At 39.6% G+C, this 23658-nt stretch overlaps 1 protein-coding gene across 2 annotated transcripts in view; it reads right to left on the bottom strand.

Annotated features, from left to right (window-relative positions):
- Positions 1-22725, bottom strand: part of LOC124284271 (steroid hormone receptor ERR2-like) — a 40826-nt gene extending 18101 nt beyond the window's left edge. For both annotated transcript variants that reach the window (XR_006900513.1, XM_046720347.1), the window contains exons 1-3: positions 22328-22725; positions 19778-19960; positions 12853-12945 (exon numbers count right to left, since the gene is read on the bottom strand). Coding sequence is in view for 1 of the 2 variants with exons in the window: in XM_046720347.1 (XP_046576303.1) it covers positions 12853-12945; positions 19778-19960; positions 22328-22712 (661 nt within the window). In the remaining variant the exon portion in view is untranslated. The remainder of the gene's footprint in view (positions 1-12852; positions 12946-19777; positions 19961-22327) is intronic.
- Positions 22726-23658: the final 933 nt, after the last annotated feature.

Raw genomic sequence — 23658 nt, forward strand, 5'->3', positions numbered from 1 at the left:
ATGAATTCAGTTATACTGTTGTACACTCCACTGTCGCATACAGTCACTGTGATGTATTCAGTTATACTGTCGTGACACCCCACTGTCCACACAGTCACTTTGATGTATTCAGTCATACTGTTGTACACCCCACTGTCCACACAGTCACTTTGATGAATTCAGTTATAGCCTGTCGCATGACACCCCACTGTCCACACAGTCACTTTGATGTATTCAGTTATACTGCCCTACACCCCACCGTCGATATACAGTCACTTTGATGTATTCAGTTATACTGCTGTACACCCAACTGTCGATACAGTCACTTTGATGTATTCAGTTATACTGTCGTATACACCCCACTGTTGATACAGTCACTTTGATGTATTCAGTTATACTGTTGTACATCCCACTGTCGCATACAGTCACTTTGATGTATTCAGTTATACTGTCGCGACACCCCACTGTCCACACAGTCACTTTGATGTATTCAGTTATACTACTGTTGTACACCCCACTGTCGCATACAGTCACTTTGATGTATTCAGTTATACCGTCGTACATCCCACTGTCCACACAGTCACTTTGATGTATTCAGTTATACTGCTGTACACCCCACTGTCGCATACAGTCACTTTGATGTATTCAGTTATATTGTCGTGATTACCTCCACTGTCGCATACAGTCACTTTGATGTATTCAGTTATACTGTAGTACACACCACTGTCGATACAGTCACTTTGATGCATTCAGTTATACTGTCGCATTAACTCCACTGTCGCATACAGTCACTTTGATGTATTCAGTAATACTCGTCGTACACCCCAATGTCCACACAGTCACTTTCATGAATTCAGTATTACTGCTGTACACTCCACTGTCGATACAGTCACTTTGATGTATTCAGTTATACTGTTGTACACCCCACTGTCGCATACAGTCACTTTGATGTATTCAGTAATACTGTCGTACATCCCACAGTTGATACAGTCACTTTGATGTATTCAGTAATACTGTCGTACACCCCACTGTCCACACAGTCACTTTGATGTATTCAGTTATACTGCTGTACACCCCACTGTCGATACAGTCACTTTGATGTATTCAGTTATACTGTTGTACACCCCACTGTCGCATACAGTCACTTTGATGTATTCAGTTATACTGTCGTTACACCCCACTGTCCACACACAGTCACTTTGATGTTTTCAGTTATGCTGCTGTACACCCCACTGTCGATACAGTCACTTTGATGTATTCAGTTATACTGTCGTACACCCCACTGTCCACACAGTCACTTTGATGTATTCAGTAATACTGTTGTACACCCCACTGTCGATACAGTCACTTTGATGTATTCAGTTATACTGTCGTACACTCCACTGTCGATACAGTCACTTTGATGTATTCAGTTATACTGTTGTACACCCCACTGTCGATACAGTCACTTTGATGTATTCAGTTATACTGTCGTACACTCCACTGTCGATACAGTCACTTTGATGTATTCAGTTATACTGTTGTACACCCCACTGTCGATACAGTCACTTTGATGGATTCAGTTATACTGTTGTACACCCCACTGTCCACACAGTCACTTTGATGTATTCAGTAATACTGTCGTACACCCCACTGTCCACACAGTCACTTTGATGTATTTAGTAATACTGTTGTATTCCCCACTGTCAATACAGTCACTTTGATGTATTCAGTAATACTGTCGTACACCCCACTGTCGATACAGTCACTTTGATGTATTCAGTAATACTGTCGTACATCCCACTGTTGATACAGTCACTTTGATGTATTCAGCTATACTGTCGTACACCCCACTGTCCACACAGTCACTTTGATGTATTCAGTTATACTGTCGTACACCCCACTGTCCACACAGCTACTTTCATGAATTCAGTTATACTGTTGTACACTCCACTGTCGATACAGTCACTTTGATGTACTCAGTTATACTGTAGAACACCCCACTGTCCACACAGTCACTTTCATGAATTCAGTTATACTGTTGTACACTCCACTGTCGATACAGTCACTTTGATTTATTCAGTCATACTGTTGTACACCCCACTGTCCACACAGTCACTTTGATGAATTCAGTTATACTGTCGTACACCCCACTGTCCACACAGTCACTTTGATGTATTCAGTTATACTGCCCTACACCCCACTGTCGATACAGTCACTTTGATGTATTCAGTTATACTGCTGTACACCCAACTGTCGATACAGTCACTTTGATGTATTCAGTTATACTGTCGTACACCCCACTGTTGATACAGTCACTTTGATGTATTCAGTTATACTGTCGTACACCCCACTGTCCACACAGTCACTTTGATGTATTCAGTTATACTGTTGTACACCCCACTGTCGATACAGTCACTTTGATGTATTCAGTTATACTGTCGTACACCCCACTGTCCACACAGTCACTTTGATGTATTCAGTTATACTGCTGTACACCCCACTGTTGATACAGTCACTTTGATGTATTCAGTTATACTGTCGTACACTCCACTGTCGATACAGTCACTTTGATGTATTCAGTTATACTGTAGTACACACCACTGTCGATACAGTCACTTTGATGCATTCAGTTATACTGTCGTAAACTCCACTGTCGATACAGTCACTTTGAAGAATTCAGTTATACTGTCGTACACCCCACTGTCCACACAGTCACTTTCATGAATTCAGTATTACTGTTGTACACTCCACTGTCGATACAGTCACTTTGATGTATTCAGTTATACTGTTGTACACCCCACTGTCGATACAGTCACTTTGATGTATTCAGTTATACTGTCGTACACCCCACTGTCCACACAGCTACTTTCATGAATTCAGTTATACTGTTGTACACTCCACTGTCGATACAGTAACTTTGATGTACTCAGTTATACTGTAGAACACCCCACTGTCCACACAGTCACTTTCATGAATTCAGTTATACTGTTGTACACTCCACTGTCGATACAGTCACTGTGATGTATTCAGTTATACTGTCGTACACCCCACTGTCCACACAGTCACTTTGATGTATTCAGTCATACTGTTGTACACCCCACTGTCCACACAGTCACTTTGATGAATTCAGTTATACTGTCGTACACCCCACTGTCCACACAGTCACTTTGATGTATTCAGTTATACTGCTGTACACCCCACTGTCGATACAGTCACTTTGATGTATTCAGTTATACTGCTGTACACCCAACTGTCGATACAGTCACTTTGATGTATTCAGTTATACTGTCGTACACCCCACTGTTGATACAGTCACTTTGATGTATTCAGTTATACTGTTGTACATCCCACTGTCGATACAGTCACTTTGATGTATTCAGTTATACTGTCGTTACACCCCACTGTCCACACAGTCACTTTGATGTATTCAGTTATACTGTTGTACACCCCACTGTCGATACAGTCACTTTGATGTATTCAGTTATACTGTCGTACACCCCACTGTCCACACAGTCACTTTGATGTATTCAGTTATACTGCTGTACACCCCACTGTCGATACAGTCACTTTGATGTATTCAGTTATACTGTCGTACACTCCACTGTCGATACAGTCACTTTGATGTATTCAGTTATACTGTAGTACACACCACTGTCGATACAGTCACTTTGATGCATTCAGTTATACTGTCGTACACTCCACTGTCGATACAGTCACTTTGATGTATTCAGTAATACTGTCGTACACCCCAATGTCCACACAGTCACTTTCATGAATTCAGTATTACTGCTGTACACTCCACTGTCGATACAGTCACTTTGATGTATTCAGTTATACTGTTGTACACCCCACTGTCGATACAGTCACTTTGATGTATTCAGTAATACTGTCGTACATCCCACAGTTGATACAGTCACTTTGATGTATTCAGTAATACTGTCGTACACCCCACTGTCCACACAGTCACTTTGATGTATTCAGTTATACTGCTGTACACCCCACTGTCGATACAGTCACTTTGATGTATTCAGTTATACTGTTGTACACCCCACTGTCGATACAGTCACTTTGATGTATTCAGTTATACTGTCGTACACCCCACTGTCCACACAGTCACTTTGATGTTTTCAGTTATACTGCTGTACACCCCACTGTCGATACAGTCACTTTGATGTATTCAGTTATACTGTCGTACACCCCACTGTCCACACAGTCACTTTGATGTATTCAGTAATACTGTTGTACACCCCACTGTCGATACAGTCACTTTGATGTATTCAGTTATACTGTCGTACACTCCACTGTCGATACAGTCACTTTGATGTATTCAGTTATACTGTTGTACACCCCACTGTCGATACAGTCACTTTGATGTATTCAGTTATACTGTTGTACACCCCACTGTCCACACAGTCACTTTGATGTATTCAGTAATACTGTCGTACACCCCACTGTCCACACAGTCACTTTGATGTATTTAGTAATACTGTTGTATTCCCCACTGTCAATACAGTCACTTTGATGTATTCAGTAATGCTGTCGTACACCCCACTGTCGATACAGTCACTTTGATGTATTCAGTAATACTGTCGTACATCCCACTGTTGATACAGTCACTTTGATGTATTCAGCTATACTGTCGTACACCCCACTGTCCACACAGTCACTTTGATGTATTCAGTTATACTGTCGTACACCCCACTGTCCACACAGCTACTTTCATGAATTCAGTTATACTGTTGTACACTCCACTGTCGATACAGTCACTTTGATGTACTCAGTTATACTGTAGAACACCCCACTGTCCACACAGTCACTTTCATGAATTCAGTTATACTGTTGTACACTCCACTGTCGATACAGTCACTTTGATTTATTCAGTCATACTGTTGTACACCCCACTGTCCACACAGTCACTTTGATGAATTCAGTTATACTGTCGTACACCCCACTGTCCACACAGTCACTTTGATGTATTCAGTTATACTGCCCTACACCCCACTGTCGATACAGTCACTTTGATGTATTCAGTTATACTGCTGTACACCCAACTGTCGATACAGTCACTTTGATGTATTCAGTTATACTGTCGTACACCCCACTGTTGATACAGTCACTTTGATGTATTCAGTTATACTGCTGTACACCCAACTGTCGATACAGTCACTTTGATGTATTCAGTTATACTGTTGTACACCCCACTGTCGATACAGTCACTTTGATGTATTCAGTTATACTGTCGTACACCCCACTGTCCACACAGTCACTTTGATGTATTCAGTTATACTGTTGTACACCCCACTGTCGATACAGTCACTTTGATGTATTCAGTTATACTGTCGTACACCCCACTGTCCACACAGTCACTTTGATGTATTCAGTTATACTGCTGTACACCCCACTGTTGATACAGTCACTTTGATGTATTCAGTTATACTGTCGTACACTCCACTGTCGATACAGTCACTTTGATGTATTCAGTTATACTGTAGTACACACCACTGTCGATACAGTCACTTTGATGCATTCAGTTATACTGTCGTAAACTCCACTGTCGATACAGTCACTTTGAAGAATTCAGTTATACTGTCGTACACCCCACTGTCCACACAGTCACTTTCATGAATTCAGTATTACTGTTGTACACTCCACTGTCGATACAGTCACTTTGATGTATTCAGTTATACTGTTGTACACCCCACTGTCGATACAGTCACTTTGATGTATTCAGTTATACTGTCGTACACCCCACTGTTGATACAGTCACTTTGATGTATTCAGTTATACTGTCGTACACCCCACTGGCCACACAGTCACTTTGATGTATTCAGTTATACTGCTGTACACCCCACTGTCGATACAGTCACTTTGATGTATTCAGTTATACTGTTGTACACCCCACTGTCGATAGTCACTTTGATGTATTCAGTTATACTGTCGTACACCCCACTGGCCACACAGTCACTTTGATGTATTCAGTTATACTGCTGTACACCCCACTGGCCACACAGTCACTTTGATGTATTCAGTTATACTGCTGTACACCCCACTGTCGATACAGTCACTTTGATGTATTCAGTTATACTGTTGTACACCCCACTGTCGATAGTCACTTTGATGTATTCAGTTATACTGTTGTACACCCCACTGTCGATACAGTCACTTTGATGTATTCAGTTATACTGTCGTACACCCCACTGTCCACACAGTCACTTTGATGTATTCAGTTATACTGTCGTACACCCCACTGTCCACACAGTCACTGTGATGTATTCAGATATACTGTCGTACACCCCACTGTCCACACAGTCACTTTGATGTATTCAGTTATACTGTCGTACACCCCACTGTCGATACAGTCACTTTGATGTATTCAGTAATACTGTCGTACACCCAACTGTAGATACAGTCACTTTTATGTATTCAGTTATACTGTCGTACACCCAACTGTCGATACAGTCACTTTGATGTATTCAGTAATACTGTCGTACACCCAACTGTAGATACAGTCACTTTTATGTATTCAGTTATACTGTCGTACACCCAACTGTCGATACAGTCACTTTGATGTATTCAGTTATACTGCTGTATTCCCCACTGTCGATACAGTCACTTTGATGTATTCAGTTATACTGTCGTACACCCAACTGTCGATACAGTCACTTTGATGTATTCAGTAATACCGTTGTATTCCCCACTGTCGATACAGTCACTTTGATGTATTCAGTAATACTGTTGTATTCCCCACTGTCGATACAGTCACTTTGATGTATTCAGTAATACTGTTGTATTCCCCACTGTCGATACAGTCACTTTGATGTATTCAGTTATACTGTCGTACACCCCACTGTCGATACAGTCACTTTGATGTATTCAGTAATACTGTCGTACACCCCACTGTCCACACAGTCACTTTGATGTATTCAGTAATACTGTCGTACACCCCACTGTTGATACAGTCACTTTGATGTATTCAGTAATACTGTCGTACACCCCACTGTCGATACAGTCACTTTGATGTATTCAGTAATACTGTCGTACACCCCACTGTTGATACAGTCACTTTGATGTATTCAGTAATACTGTTGTACACCCCACTGTCGATAGTCACTTTGATGTATTCAGTAATACTGTCGTACACCCCACTGTCGATACAGTCACTTTGATGTATTCAGTAATACTGTCGTACATCCCACTGTTGATACAGTCACTTTGATGTATTCAGCTATACTGTCGTACACCCCACTGTCCATACAGTCACTTTGATGTATTCAGTTATACTGTCGTACCCCCCACTGTCCACACAGTCACTTTCATGAATTCAGTTATACTGTTGTACACTCCACTGTCGATACAGTCACTTTGATGTATTCAGTTATACTGTCGTACACCCCACTGTCCACACAGTCACTTTGATGTATTCAGTTATACTGTCGTACACCCCACTGTCCACACAGTCACTGTGATGTATTCAGTTATACTGTCGTACACCCCACTGTCCACACAGTCACTTTGATGTATTCAGTTAGACTGTCCTACACCCCACTGTCGATACAGTCACTTTGATGTATTCAGTTATACTGTCCTACACCCCACTGTCCACACAGTCACTTTGATGTATTCAGTAATACTGTCGTACACCAAACTGTCGATACAGTCACTTTTATGTATTCAGTTATACTGTCGTACACTCAACTGTCCACACAGTCACTTTGATGTATTCAGTTATACTGCTGTATTCCCCACTGTCGATACAGTCACTTTGATGTATTCAGTAATACTGTCGTACACCCCACTGTCCACACAGTCACTTTGATGTATTCAGTAATACTGTCGTACACTCCACTGTTGATACAGTCACTTTGATGTATTCAGTAATACTGTCGTACACCCCACTGTCGATACAGTCACTTTGATGTATTCAGTAATACTGTCGTACACCCCACTGTTGATACAGTCACTTTGATGTATTCAGTAATACTGTTGTACACCCCACTGTCGATAGTCACTTTGATGTATTCAGTAATACTGTCGTACACCCCACTGTCGATACAGTCACTTTGATGTATTCAGTAATACTGTCGTACATCCCACTGTTGATACAGTCACTTTGATGTATTCAGCTATACTGTCGTACACCCCACTGTCCATACAGTCACTTTGATGTATTCAGTTATACTGTCGTACACCCCACTGTCCACACAGTCACTTTGATGAATTCAGTTATACTGTTGTACACTCCACTGTCGATACAGTCACTTTGATGTATTCAGTTATACTGTCGTACACCCCACTGTCCACACAGTCACTTTGATGTATTCAGTTATACTGTCGTACACCCCACTGTCCACACAGTCACTTTGATGTATTCAGTTATACTGTCGTACACCCCACTGTCCACACAGTCACTGTGATGTATTCAGCTATACTGTCGTACACCCCACTGTCCACACAGTCACTTTGATGTATTCAGTTATACTGTCGTACACCCCACTGTCGATACAGTCACTTTGATGTATTCAGTTATATTGTCCTACACCCCACTGTCCACACAGTCACTTTGATGTATTCAGTAATACTGTCGTACACCCAATTGTCGATACAGTCACTTTTATGTATTCAGTTATACTGTCGTACACCCCACTGTCGATACAGTCACTTTGATGTATTCAGTTATACTGCTGTATTCCCCACTGTCGATACAGTCACTTTGATGTATTCAGTTATACTGTCGCATATACCCAACTGTCGATACAGTCACTTTGATGTATTCAGTTATACTGTCGTACACCCCACTGTTGATACAGTCACTGTGATGAATTCAGTTATACTGTCGCATTACACCCCACTGTCCACACAGTCACTTTGATGTATTCAGTTATACTGCCCTACACCCCACTGTCGATACAGTCACTTTGATGTATTCAGTTATACTGATGTACACCCAACTGTGGATACAGTCACTTTGATGTATTCAGTTATACTGTTGTACACCCCACTGTCGATACAGTCACTTTGATGTATTCAGTTATACTGTTGTACACCCAACTGTCGATACAGTCACTTTGATGTATTCAGTTATACTGTTGTACACCCCACTGTCGATACAGTCACTTTGATGTATTCAGTTATACTGTCGTACACCCCACTGTCCACACAGTCACTTTGATGTATTCAGTTATACTGCTGTACACCCCACTGTCGATACAGTCACTTTGATGTATTCAGTTATACTGTCGTACACCCCACTGTCCACACAGTCACTTGATGTATTCAGTTATACTGCTGTACACCCCACTGTCGATACAGTGACTTTGATGTATTCAGTTATACTGTTGTACACCCCACTGTCGATACAGTCACTTTGATGTATTCAGTTATACTGTAGTACACCCCACTGTCGATACAGTCACTTTGATGTATTCAGTTATACTGTCGTACACTCCACTGTCGATACAGTCACTTTGATGTATTCAGTTATACTGTCGTACACCCCACTGTCCACACAGTCACTTTCATGAATTCAGTTATACTGTTGTACACTCCACTGTCGATACAGTCACTTTGATGTATTCAGTTATACTGTTGTACACCCCACTGTCGATACAGTCACTTTGATGTATTCAGTTATACTGTCGTACACCCCACTGTTGATACAGTCACTTTGATGTATTCAGTTATACTGTCGTACACCCCACTCCACAAAGTCACTTTGATGTATTCAGTTATACTGCTGTACACCCCACTGTCGATACAGTCACTTTGATGTATTCAGTTACACTGTTGTACACCCCACTGTCGATACAGTCACTTTGATGTATTCAGTTATACTGTCGTACACCCCACTGTCGATACAGTCACTTTGATGTATTCAGTTATACTGCTGTATTCCCCACTGTCGATACAGTCACTTTGATGTATTCAGTTATACTGTCGTATACCCAACTGTCGATACAGTCACTTTGATGTATTCAGTTATACTGTCGTACACCCCACTGTTGATACAGTCACTGTGATGAATTCAGTTATACTGTCGTACACCCCACTGTCCACACAGTCACTTTGATGTATTCAGTTATACTGCCCTACACCCCACTGTCGATACAGTCACTTTGATGTATTCAGTTATACTGATGTACACCCAACTGTGGATACAGTCACTTTGATGTATTCAGTTATACTGTCGTACACCCCACTGTTGATACAGTCACTTTGATGTATTCAGTTATACTGCTGTACACCCAACTGTCGATACAGTCACTTTGATGTATTCAGTTATACTGTCGTACACCCCACTGTCCACACAGTCACTTTGATGTATTCAGTTATACTGCTGTACACCCCACTGTCGATACAGTCACTTTGATGTATTCAGTTATACTGTCGTACACCCCACTGTCCACACAGTCACTTTGATGTATTCAGTTATACTGCTGTACACCCCACTGTCGATACAGTGACTTTGATGTATTCAGTTATACTGTTGTACACCCCACTGTCGATACAGTCACTTTGATGTATTCAGTTATACTGTAGTAAACCCCACTGTCGATACAGTCACTTTGATGTATTCAGTTATACTGTCGTACACTCCACTGTCGATACAGTCACTTTGATGTATTCAGTTATACTGTCGTACACCCCACTGTCCACACAGTCACTTTCATGAATTCAGTTATACTGTTGTACACTCCACTGTCGATACAGTCACTTTGATGTATTCAGTTATACTGTTGTACACCCCACTGTCGATACAGTCACTTTGATGTATTCAGTTATACTGTCGTACACCCCACTGTTGATACAGTCACTTTGATGTATTCAGTTATACTGTCGTACACCCCACTCCACAAAGTCACTTTGATGTATTCAGTTATACTGCTGTACACCCCACTGTCGATACAGTCACTTTGATGTATTCAGTTATACTGTTGTACACCCCACTGTCGATACAGTCACTTTGATGTATTCAGTTATACTGTTGTACACCCCACTGTCGATACAGTCACTTTGATGTATTTAGTTATACTGTCGTACACCCCACTGTCCACACAGTCACTTTGATGTATTCAGTTATACTGTCGTACACCCCACTGTCCACACAGTCACTGTGATGTATTCAGCTATACTGTCGTACACCCCACTGTCCACACAGTCACTTTGATGTATTCAGTTATACTGTCGTACACCCCACTGTCGATACAGTCACTTTGATGTATTCAGTTATATTGTCCTACACCCCACTGTCCACACAGTCACTTTGATGTATTCAGTAATACTGTCGTACACCCAACTGTCGATACAGTCACTTTTATGTATTCAGTTATACTGTCGTACACCCCACTGTCGATACAGTCACTTTCATGTATTCAGTTATACTGCTGTATTCCCCACTGTCGATACAGTCACTTTGATGTATTCAGTTATACTGTCGTATACCCAACTGTCGATACAGTCACTTTGATGTATTCAGTTATACTGTCGTACACCCCACTGTCGATACAGTCACTTTCATGTATTCAGTAATACTGTCGTACACCCCACTGTCGATACAGTCACTGTGATGAATTCAGTTATACTGTCGTACACCCAACTGTCCACACAGTCACTTTGATGTATTCAGTTATACTGTCGTACACCCCACTGTTGATACAGTAACTTTGATGTATTCAGTTATACTGTCGTACACCCCACTGTCGATACAGTCACTTTGATGTATTCAGTAATACTGTTGTATTCCCCACTGTCGATACAGTCACTTTGATGTATTCAGTAATACTGTTGTATTCCCCACTGTCGATACAGTCACTTTGATGTATTCAGTAATACTGTTGTATTCCCCACTGTCGATACAGTCACTTTGATGTATTCAGTTATACTGTCGTACACCCCACTGTCGATACAGTCACTTTGATGTATTCAGTAATACTGTTGTACACCCCACTGTTGATACAGTCACTTTGATGTATTCAGTAATACTGTTGTACACCCCACTGTTGATACAGTCACTTTGATGTATTCAGTAATACTGTCGTACACCCCACTGTTGATACAGTCACTTTGATGTATTCAGTAATACTGTCGTACACCCCACTGTCGATACAGTCACTTTGATGTATTCAGTAATACTGTCGTACACCCCACTGTCGATACAGTCACTTTGATGTATTCAGCTATACTCTCAAACAGCCTCACAATGTAATGGTATATCTACACAATTATACAAAACAAAATACAACCAGAACTGAAACTGTAGCATAAAACCAGTCTACCGATTTCAGCTCAGAACAAGCATATTTGCATACACATAAAAGTTTGGACATGTGATATGGTGTAAAATAGTCATTATGACACTGTAGAAAATACATCAGTATCCGCCGGGGACACCGGAAATGGGCTCCACACATTGTATCAATGTAGGGAATCTAACCCGGGTCTTTGGCATGATGTGCGATTGCTTTAACCACTAGGCTATCCCGCCATCCATTATCAACGTCTCAACTGTACCCAAATGTAAACTGTAATAACATTAGTCTCGATGATTAGGTGACGGGGCATCATTTACAGGGTACTGGCAACATTGAAATTCAGTAGAGAATGTCTTCAATACATTTTGTCAAACATTTTATTTGGTTTGTGCAAAATGAATTGCTTTTTCAAAGTGATATGACTTGCAAAATTGCGATACATTCAGCTTCAATAGTGAGAGTGATATAAAATTCCAGCTATATGCAACTCTGTAAATAAATCTGACCAGTGATGAACATTCAGCTCACAAACAGGAAGGCACATCAAACAATAAATGTGTGTAGTTTTGATTACTAGATATTTACCCCGATCTTCTGATCAAACAATATATGTGTGTAGTTTTGATTACTAGTACCTTCTGACCTGGTACCTTCTTGGCCCACTCGATGATGTATTTTAGTTCAGAGTACCCACACTGCATCAGCTCGTTCACGCTGATACCAGCCGTCAGACCTCCTGAAACAGAGGTCACAAATAATACAGTGGGTTGGAGGTCAGTCCTCCTGAAACAGATCACACATGATATGGTGGGGCTGGAGGTCGACCCTTATGAAACAGAGGCCACACATGATATGGTGGGGGTGGAGGTCGGCCCCCCTAAAACAGAGGTCACACATGATATGGTGTGGGTGGAGGTCACCACCAACCCCCTGGAGGTCGAAAAAAAAACCCAAAACAGAGGTAAGACCCTGATAATTATGGTGGGGGTGGAGGTCAGTTCCCCTAAAACAGAGGTCACACATGATATGTTGGGAGCGGAGCTCAGACCTCCTGAAACAGAGGTCACACGATACAGTGGGGGTTGAGCTCAGACCTCCTGAAACAGAGGTAACACATGACATGGTGGGTGGAGGTCGGCCCCCTGAAACAGAGGTCACACATGATATGATGGGGGTGGTGGTGAAACAGAAGTCACACATGGGTGGGGGTGGAGGTCGGCCCCCTGAAACAGAGGTCACACATGATATGGTGGGGGTGGAGGTCAGCCCCTGAAACAGAGGTCACTCATGATATGGTGGGGGTGGAGGTCAGCCCCCCTGAAACAGAGGTCACACATGATATGGTGGGGTGGAGGTCAGACCCCCTAAAACCCCTGAAAACAGAGGTCACACATGATATGGTGGGGGTCGGCCCCCCTGAAACAGAGGTCACACATGATATGGTGGGGTCGGTCACCCCCCCTGGAACAGAGGTCACACATGATATGGTTGGGGTGGAGGTCGGCCCCCTGAAACAGAGGTCACACATGATATGGTGGGGATGGAGGTCAGTTCCCCTAAAACAGAGGTCACACATGCAATTTCCGTGGACTGGTTGTTGCTTTTGTTACTGTTTTTCTCCGGTGAGTACCCAGATGATGTCCCAGAATTCATGACTACCTCTGCTGCGCCACCCTCATGACCAATTGATAGTATAAGTATAGACTGATCTACAAAGATGAAATCTTTTTTACTCGAAAATCTTATGTTGATTTTGTAAATGGATGTAGAATTTGACTTAAGAAATAGTTTGACCTTGAATTTGGTGAGAAGCCTGGTATAATAGCATTGTTTTGAAAGTAAGGCTCACTAAGTACATGGGGAATCTTCTGGGGAGAGTTGTGAGCTCGGGTTCACTACTAGTCAGTCTGAATGTTGTATTAAATGGCATTATTTTGATAACAAATGAAAACATTTTAAGTTTAACCATCTGCCAGTGGTAAAAAATGTTAGGACTGAAATAGCGAAGTCAATGTACGTCTTTATATTTTGTCTTATAATCCTAATTAGTTTATTATCATATTTGTATGCAGTTTGAAACTTAATAAAATGCACACGATCTGCTTATACTCAGTGAATTTATAACATGACTGTAATGTCTAGACATCTTATAGATTGCCAACGTGTATCATATTTCACACACACACCCTAAGTACGACCTAGTGTATGTTGTCTGTCTCATTACACTTCCCGGCAAAAAAAAAAGGATTCTGTTGAATGCCATAACAAATAAATAAAAACAAACTGCAAATATTAATATTAAAACAGACTAAAGTTATAGCAACAATATCAGGCTATTACCTTGTTCGGGGAATGTATCCATCAATATCAGCATAAAGGAATGAGGTGCCATTCATCTGCAGCTGACAAAGTATCCTGTTCCATGTCATGTGTCTTTTAACAGTCTAATATGCGAAAAGTGATCTATCGTTTCAGGTTTTTCACATTGGTGTATCCCATTGGTCACCCAAGATAGCACACCTGGCAACTAATGGGGAACATTCCTCAGTTATCTCCCTTTACAGCTTCGCCAATAGATGGCGCCAATCACTACGGTCCTAAGTGTACTTCCGGCATAATGATGGCGTTCAAAGTTTGTTGCACGGTCGATTTCAAATGCGCAGCAATATTACGATGCCTGAAACGTGCTGCCGTGCCTCGGGATGCTGCAATAGAGGTTCGACGTCTCCAAGAGGTCAAAACCTGCTGAAGTGGTGGTTGACTATCATTCGGAGTAGCGACGAATGAAACAAAAGCATTATGAGGTAGCCGTCAGCTCTCGCTGGTCTCACTCTCAGTGTTGTGTGCCGTTTCCACTTCTTACAGGGCGATTTCGTTACTGTAACTAATTACGGTAAGTACCACGTATTTTGTATCTTTTACAGTTTGAAGAAAACGTTGTTATTGTTATTCTCCTTGCCAAATTTAGTTAAAGTGCAAGCCAACCGAAATTACGAGCAGGGGTTTTGAATCGATTCAGGGAAAAGAATGTGTTGCTTAAGAGGGACACATGCTGTACAAAACTTTTCACGCGAAACATTAGGGGCCTCTCACTGTAGTAATCATCAAAACTTACAGGACACAATCATTTCCCATTACAAAGGGTGCAGCCCAAGGCGTCACCATCTGTAGAATGCCACCGATGTTATCGTCTGAAATCGACACCCCAGTAAAGATTAGCTATAAACATGATAAAACAGTTTCTGTAGTAGTAAGGCTTTATTCATTGTTAACATTGTTTCAAAATTTTCCACCGTACTTGAACACAGCTATTGCATTCTAATGTCAAGTTAATCTATTGAATTTATTTTCAACTATATTTCAATTATATCTTAGCAAAGCATTCATCACTTGATATGGCCTGTTGATTTTACCTGCTTGTCTTCTCTCATACAACACCTGGTCATGCATCTTAAATACAGTTGTCAGTTTGACACTGAGTTACATAGAGTAATTTACTTAAAATTCTAATGTATGTGATATTTTCACATATGCTTATATCTCCTGATGACAGGTAGGTAGAGTAGGCAAGTAAATCGTAAATTGGAACCCATTTTTTATTATTTTCAGTGTTTTAGGGTAATTGGCATTTCACAAGTAAATTTTCATGTGAACCTGTGGGTTAACTTTCATTTGGTTCTTGCTTTTAAAAAGCAAGTTAGCATCATTATATACATGTTTGCAAAGTTGTTTATGTTTGACAATAACACCTTTGTTCCCTTCATTGTTGAATTAAAGTTTACCAAGAATACTAATATACAATTGACTTGTTCTCTTTAATGCATCATATTACATCTCCCTACAGGTGCCTGTTGTCCACAAAGATGAGGCCCAGGTGATTCCAGAATACACATGCTACATGTTAGTGTTTGTTTTACTTTTGGTATGAATTTGTCTGAATAATGTCTGGTGTACTTGTTGAACACATCTTTGTATCAGAAAAAACAATTAACAAAGAGAGTTACTTGCTTGATAACGGTGTTAGTAGCTACACCACAATGTCGCTCATATTATATTAAAGAAGTTGTATATCCATAGAACTCTCCTTGTTGTTCATCACACCAACTTCTAAATGCCAATCAGAGAAGGAAAAAAAATGTCAGCATATTTAAATTATGCTTCTCCATAGTTGAAACATTTGTTAAGAATAATGATTTCCACCTTCGACCTATCGGAATGAATATGTTCATTATGTGACATGTCTTTCTCTACAATAGTAACTTAAATCTGATAATGATACATTTTCTCATAACTGGCTGTCATAAGATAATATTACCCTGTATCAGTTTGGATAGTAATACTCCACTGATGTTTTCCAGGATGAACACGTCTGAGGCAACAGAGAAAAACAGATGCTGTACGACCAATTCTTTCCCTGGACTGTATCAGCTGACCCACTTAATGCTGGTGGATACTTGTGATGTTGAATGTAACATCAGTGAGGTCGCTGGGGAGGAAACAATCACCCATGATGATTTTGATGGCAAGAATATTGAGCCAAACATTTTTCTCTCCAGACTGGGCACAGGCCAAATATGAAAGTAACTGTATATCAACACAGAGACAAACATGCAGTGCTTCCAGTACTAACTATTATGCTTAGTGCTGCAGCAATTTTCATTTACACAGGACTGTCAAAATATTTAGACTTCACTGTTGTACTTCCATTTTTGGTGCATATGCATGTCACCTAAATTATCTGTACAGCAATATTGACAGTATGATTGTCAGTGTGGAAAACATCAACATGCATCTGATGTAAGTGTTAATCAAGGTTCTTCAAAGGAGATAATTTTTTACTGTATGTGTGTCTATATTTATTAATGTCCATACATGCAGAATATAATATGTTGAACAATAAAAACTGAAATTACAACACAGACTTTGTTGATTTTTGTCTGATGATAATTGACACATGAGAATAATCGTAAGTATTGTAGAATCTCAATTGTACCATTTAGACTACCATTCAAAAGCTAAATTATTCCTTGTTTCAGTATTTCAAATACACACTGTGTTCACTGACACTGTGAGTCCATTATAATTGTGATGAGCCTTGATGTAATTTGCAAACCCTTCACACACGCTGGAATAACAAATGTGGAATATTTGTATTCAAATTTAAAAGGCTCCCACCTTAAAAGACAATGTACCCGATACCGCCTTGCTTCTGGCATCAGATAGTTCAGACCTACAGTAATGGTTCAATGTGTTTAAAATATTTCAGTAATTCACTCATGCTTAGTTACATTATTTGAAAACACCTGAAACACAATTTCAAATAATATTCTTGTGTTTTCAAAATGTGATCTATCATTTAGATACTGGTTATTTGTGTTGAGAAGAGACAGCCTTTAAAAATGGTACAGATTGGGGTGGGGTCCCAAATGATACTTAGAAATATATTGTGCAAGCAATATGCCAATTTACTGTACTGTAGAGATCATCAATTTTGTACACGTGTACTAGAGGGGGGGGGGAAAAGCAAATTTGTACATAAAAAAGATTATGCTTAAACTTATGGGGTGGGGGTGAGTTTAATTGATTTTGAATATGACGTATGCAAAAGGGGTGTCACTTACTTTGTACATGAATTGTAGGGAGGTCATTCACATTGTACATGCTTCTCCATAAAAATCATCACCAACACCCACCCCATTAATTATGAACGGTCCTTAAATATGTATGTAGATACTATAAACCGGAAGTTATGAGCTTATTTAACGTGTGAATGTGTGTAATATATTTTGTTGAACACACTGTCAGCGAGTCGTTCATTCGATGAAAATGATTTGTTTAAATTATTTCGAAAACGACCCGTTGCCATAGCATTTCCTCTTTCCATTGCATCCCAAAGCGTTAGGCTATGAGAATAGGTTGTTTACGTGAACGAAAACTGAAGCACTTATGTTGTGCGCGTAATCAGGTCAGCGCTAACGTTATTTGTGTAACGCTAATTTCAGTGTACACTAATCCTATGTTCTAACAACTATTACGACCGCATTAATGCTCTGCGTAATGTGACATAATGGGAAGTAAATGGTTTGACGAATTTACAAAGCAACTACTCAATAAGAAATTCCCGAGAAAAGTCAATATTACAATAACTGCAGTACCGTTCTATTAGCATTATTTTTCGCCCAGACACGCTAGTTCTTCGTGCTTTGACAACAGTCGTCAGTCAGGACAACTTCCAGATTCCGTAATTCGTAATATAAGAACCACAGAGTTAAAAGTAGGTTTAATGTCGACTTAAGTTTAGGCTTGGCCGATAGGCAGGCCAGTATCAGAGTGACATCTACTGTTGGACCGTAACTACCGCAGCGCTCCAAGGGGGCAAGGGGGCACAACTCCAGGAATGTTCCCCATTGCATGATGTCCGACATTCTTTAAAAAAGTAATTTAGTTAGCCAATAATGAGTAATCAATCAATGTATTGGCGGTTAATCTTTTTGAAGGAAGGACATTGTTTTTACAACGATCTGCTGTGCAGGATAAAAGCAATTAATCAATCAGCGTGTTATCGGTTAATCCTTTGATCGATGTTTGTTTTGTAACTCAGCTGATAACTCCTCTTAATGCACTTCCATGCGCATATTACATAAGATGTAATACATTTGCCACATCAGACCTCAATTTGTAATGATGAGTATTTACTCCAGACACAAGAAATGCCAAATGGGAACCTTTGTCGGGTAATCTGAGTGGTGTTATCACCAATTATACCTGTTATAAATTCATTAACTGACCATCAAGTGAATGATGACAAATAACATGTGTACGTTTACCACCAAACAAGGGTTACAGCAAGAGAGTAGTAATCGTAGTATTGCATGCAAGTTTGATTGCCTGAAAAAAATCCTTATGGGCCGACACTGTTTTGAGGATATGAACGGAACTTCATTGTTACATAAGGAATATATATAAGCATTTGCTGTGTACATATGTAACTTAGTTAAAAACTGTATATACCTATGTACCTAAGTAAAATTGTTTGCAATGGCAAAGTGGGGTTGTTTAGTTTATGGATTCAAATATATCAAATGTGTGTTTTGATATCATAGCAATACGCAATACGTAATAGACATCATATTTTTACATGATTAAATATCGAGGTAAAAACACAGAAATAGGATCAAATTGGACCAGTCACTATACCATCGAACATTTGAAAATCTGTAAAAGCCTACACTGCTGGGATACTTTATTACAATCAGACAAGAACTACCAGGGATAATTTCAAATAACGGCATCTGATGGCATCCACCCTTCCTAATGTCCCACTGATTTGGTTGAAGAAATTCTGCCAAGGCGGACAGTAGCAGGGTCCCCACGTCCATCACGGTCGAGGGAGCAGGGGCTGACCAGTGTGCAGCAAGGTTTCATAATTAGACTGTTGGCTGGAAACATTAATCACTCTGGATCAGTGGCCCTTTAAAGATGTTGGCGGTCATACTGATACAGAATGGCAGATCTCCTCAAATGGAGGTCACACACAATTCACCCGGCACTGGAATTAACAAACTCACCTTCATATTTGGGAATCACGTCTGGCCCTGCTTCGATCAGACTTTCCACCAGAGGATCAATGAACTCCTTTCTCTGCCCTTGTGGAAATCCAATGAGGCCATCAGACATAACAAGGGGAGACGTCTCATCCATACGTCGTTTTAATCTATGCTTTCCTCCAGGAGATCGGTCTTCTCGGACAGCTGAACAACATACACAATAGGCTTAATTAATGTTAAAAATGTCAAAAAAAATGAAAAAATGCGAATATATTTGTTTAGAATAGAATAGAATAGAATAATACTTTAATGCCTTTTCAGGAATTTGTGTTACATCAGCAGAGCTACTGACACATCAGAGAGATACCAAACATATTTACATAAATTCTTTGATTTAGGTATCTTCACATTTGTTTAAGAGAGATATGGTACTTGGAATAAAGGATGTACGGGCTCTCTTAGTTTTCACAATTGGAACTTCGTAGCGGCGGCCTGAAGGGAGGAGGTTGTATTCCCGAATTTAAGTAGTGAGTACGGTGAGATATGATTTTGACAGCTTGATTCACCTATTTGCCATTAACTGTAAAAATATAATAACGTTTAAATGTTGTTTACGTGTTTGTTATTTAGATTTGATCTGCAAACAGAGAAACAATAAGAAAGACTGCAAGTTGCCAAGTTCATGTGCTGAAATAGAACCTCTCCATATACTTCAGTTATTTTATCTATCCATTGGTACCACAAGCTAAGATTTGACATTTTTGTGAGTCGCATGTAAGATCAAATTTTTATTGTGTATTTACAAAATTTCAAGTGTACTTGTACGCAATAGACTTAAGGAATTGAGTTTTCACATATATTTGCGTAATTTATGCCGATACGCAGCTTATCTGTACCTCTGCTTACTTGGTCAAGAAATTTGCCTATTTTGCAGAAAATTACTCGTGTGCATTACTTGCAGGACTTAGCATTTAACCATAACATATTTCAGTTCACTGCGAATTTTAACTAGTGACGTGAGAGTTGTTTTTAATGATGTAAAAGCTGCATAGGTTTACTGAAATGAATAATCATTGAGTCATTATTTGCGGGGGTTGAAAATTGTACAAAACTCCAATGGACACAGGTCCAGTAATCTTTCCAAATCAACTTGACCAAATATCAATTTCATTTGACCACTAGGGATGTCACGATACATAAGTTTCATGAATCGCTACGTATCACAATACCCATGTCACCATTCGATACATTTCACGATACCCATTGTGCAGGAAAAATAATTATTTATAACTCTCATAACGTCAAAAACACAAGATACAATTGCAAAATGTAAACAATACATAAACATTTAAACCGATACTTTCAAAACTAAAGCTCGATACAGTTTTGAATGTATCGATAATTGTATCATCTTAGAACAAGAATTGACGCATCGAATCCTTTGATGTATCGTGGCATCCCTATTGACCACAAATAACAATTTGGTTTCGTTTGCAAATAATCTTTAGCCATTGGCAGCAATTGCATTTTTATTTCATCATCAAAATACATAGATCAAAATGTTTTCAATAGTTTGGCACTACTCAGAGGCCCAGATAAGCTGCGTATCCGGGTAAAATACGCATAGAAAATTCCCATTTACGCATTGAAAAATAATTGTTGCGTACCAATTACGCATTTAAAATGTTAGATACGCAAAAAGTTTAAAACAAGTGCGTACGGAATATATTTATAAAAATCGCTTGGGTATGAAAATGACATCGATTGCTATCAAGTTGTACTGTTAGTATAGGGCAAGTGTTGTACTGTCAGTATAGGATGAGTGATTTCCATTATATTTAAGTTGGTTTTGATTAGGTATGACATAAGGCAGAACATACCTGCTTAGTAAACTTACTCAATGACATAATACTTAGGTGAGTAAAATGACTGAAATAAGCACATATTAGAAAGCAGTGGGTAACGGAAAATGAAATACCCACTCAACATTCATAATACCCACTCCAAAAAAATACAGTGGGTACAGTACCCACATGAGCTAAATCTTATCTGGAGGTCTGGCTACTGTAAAGTTTAACATGGACACTTACTTGACCAACCGGAGAATACCGGGCAATGGTATTGATTCAGTCATTCCAAATAATTAATTTGAGGGCTTTTTATAAATGCAGCTTTTAAGAAGTGGTTAACTAAATGCATTTTGTCTTTGATTGATGTCAACTTTTGTATCGTTGCTTAGCAAAAGTGCATGTCTGTCTGCAATTGTATCATGTTTTTTGATGCTGTGAGAGTTATAAATGATTATTTGAGATAGTGAGATTCCATTCATTTAGCCATTCTCACCGGACTTAAGTTAATAAGAAAAATACCTGCCACGATACAAATACCAGGAACATATTGAAATTACCAAAGACTAAGCTGCAAAATTTGCAGAATTGTTTCCAAAATTTACAAAAATTTGATTGCAAAATTTACAAAATTTGATTGCAAAATATAATTTTTTTTGGCAGAGATGTTTCTCTTTTCCCCCCAAATTACCTCAGGGACCAAAATATTTTTCCAGACACAAACCTTCTCGCTTCATCCCCATCTGAAGGCACTTGTTAAAGCGGCACGCTTGACAGCTGTTTCGAGTATATTTGTTGATTTCACAGGTGCCGCCTTCCTTGCAGCAATACGTTAAATTTTTTTGAACAGTCCTCTTGAAAAAGCCCTTGCAACCCTCGCATGAGAACACGGAGTAGTGATACCCTGACGCTCGATCCCCACAGACCAGACAAGACGTGTATGACATCTCCCCTGGGAAATTGCTGGACGGATGTATCTCCACTTCGTTACCGGCAACCGTTTCCATGGAAACAACCTCCAGTGGTTTGGACGATGTTATACTTGTTTGGCTACCTGTCTGTGTTTCGATGGAACTGTTGTGAAAGTGTTGTAAAGCTTGACTTGTCATGAGGGACTCTGTGGTGAGATGCGGGGTTGAAAATTGTACAAAACTCCAATGGACACAGGTCCAGTAATCTTTCAAATCAACTTGACCAAATATCAATTTCATTTGACTACACTAGGGATGTCACGATACATAAGTTTCATGAATGCGCTCATTATCCACAATACCCATGTCACCATTCGATACATTTCCATGAATACCCATTGTGCAGGAAAAATAATTATTTATAACTCTCATAGCGTCAAAAACACAAGATACAATTGCAAAAATGTAAACAATACATAAACATTTAAACCGATGCTTTCAAAACTAAAGCTCGATACAGTTTTGAATGTATCGACACTAATTATCATCTTAGAACAAGAATTGACATCGAATCCTTTGATGTGTCATTGGCATCCCTATTGACCACAAATAACAATTTGGTTTAGTTTGCAAATAATCTTTAGCCATTGGCAGCAATTGCATTTTTATTTCATCATCAAAATACATAGATCAAAAATGTTTTCAATAGTTTGGCACTACTCAGAGGCCCAGATAAGCTCATTATCCGAATTAAAATCGCAGCATAGAAAATTCCCATTTCGCATTGAAAAATAATTGTTGCAGTACCAATTACGCATTTAAAAATGTTAGATCGCCAAAGTTTTAAAACAAGTGCGTCACGGAATATATTTATAAAAATGGCTTGGGTATGAAAATGACATCGATTGCTATCAAGTTGTACTGTTAGTATGGGGCAAGTGTTGTACTGTCAGTATAGGATGAGTGATTTCCATTATATTTAAGTTGGTTTTGATTAGGTATGACATAAGGCAGAACATACCTACTTAGTAAACTTTACTCAATGACATAATACTTAGGTGAGTAAAATGACTGAAATAAGCACATATTAGAAAGCAGTGGGTAACGGAAAATGAAATACCCACTCAACATTCATAATACCCAC

This window comes from Haliotis rubra, unplaced genomic scaffold (assembly GCF_003918875.1).
Source record: "Haliotis rubra isolate DU_JTF1 unplaced genomic scaffold, ASM391887v1 Scf332, whole genome shotgun sequence".
Classification (NCBI taxonomy): Eukaryota; Metazoa; Mollusca; class Gastropoda; order Lepetellida; family Haliotidae; genus Haliotis; species Haliotis rubra.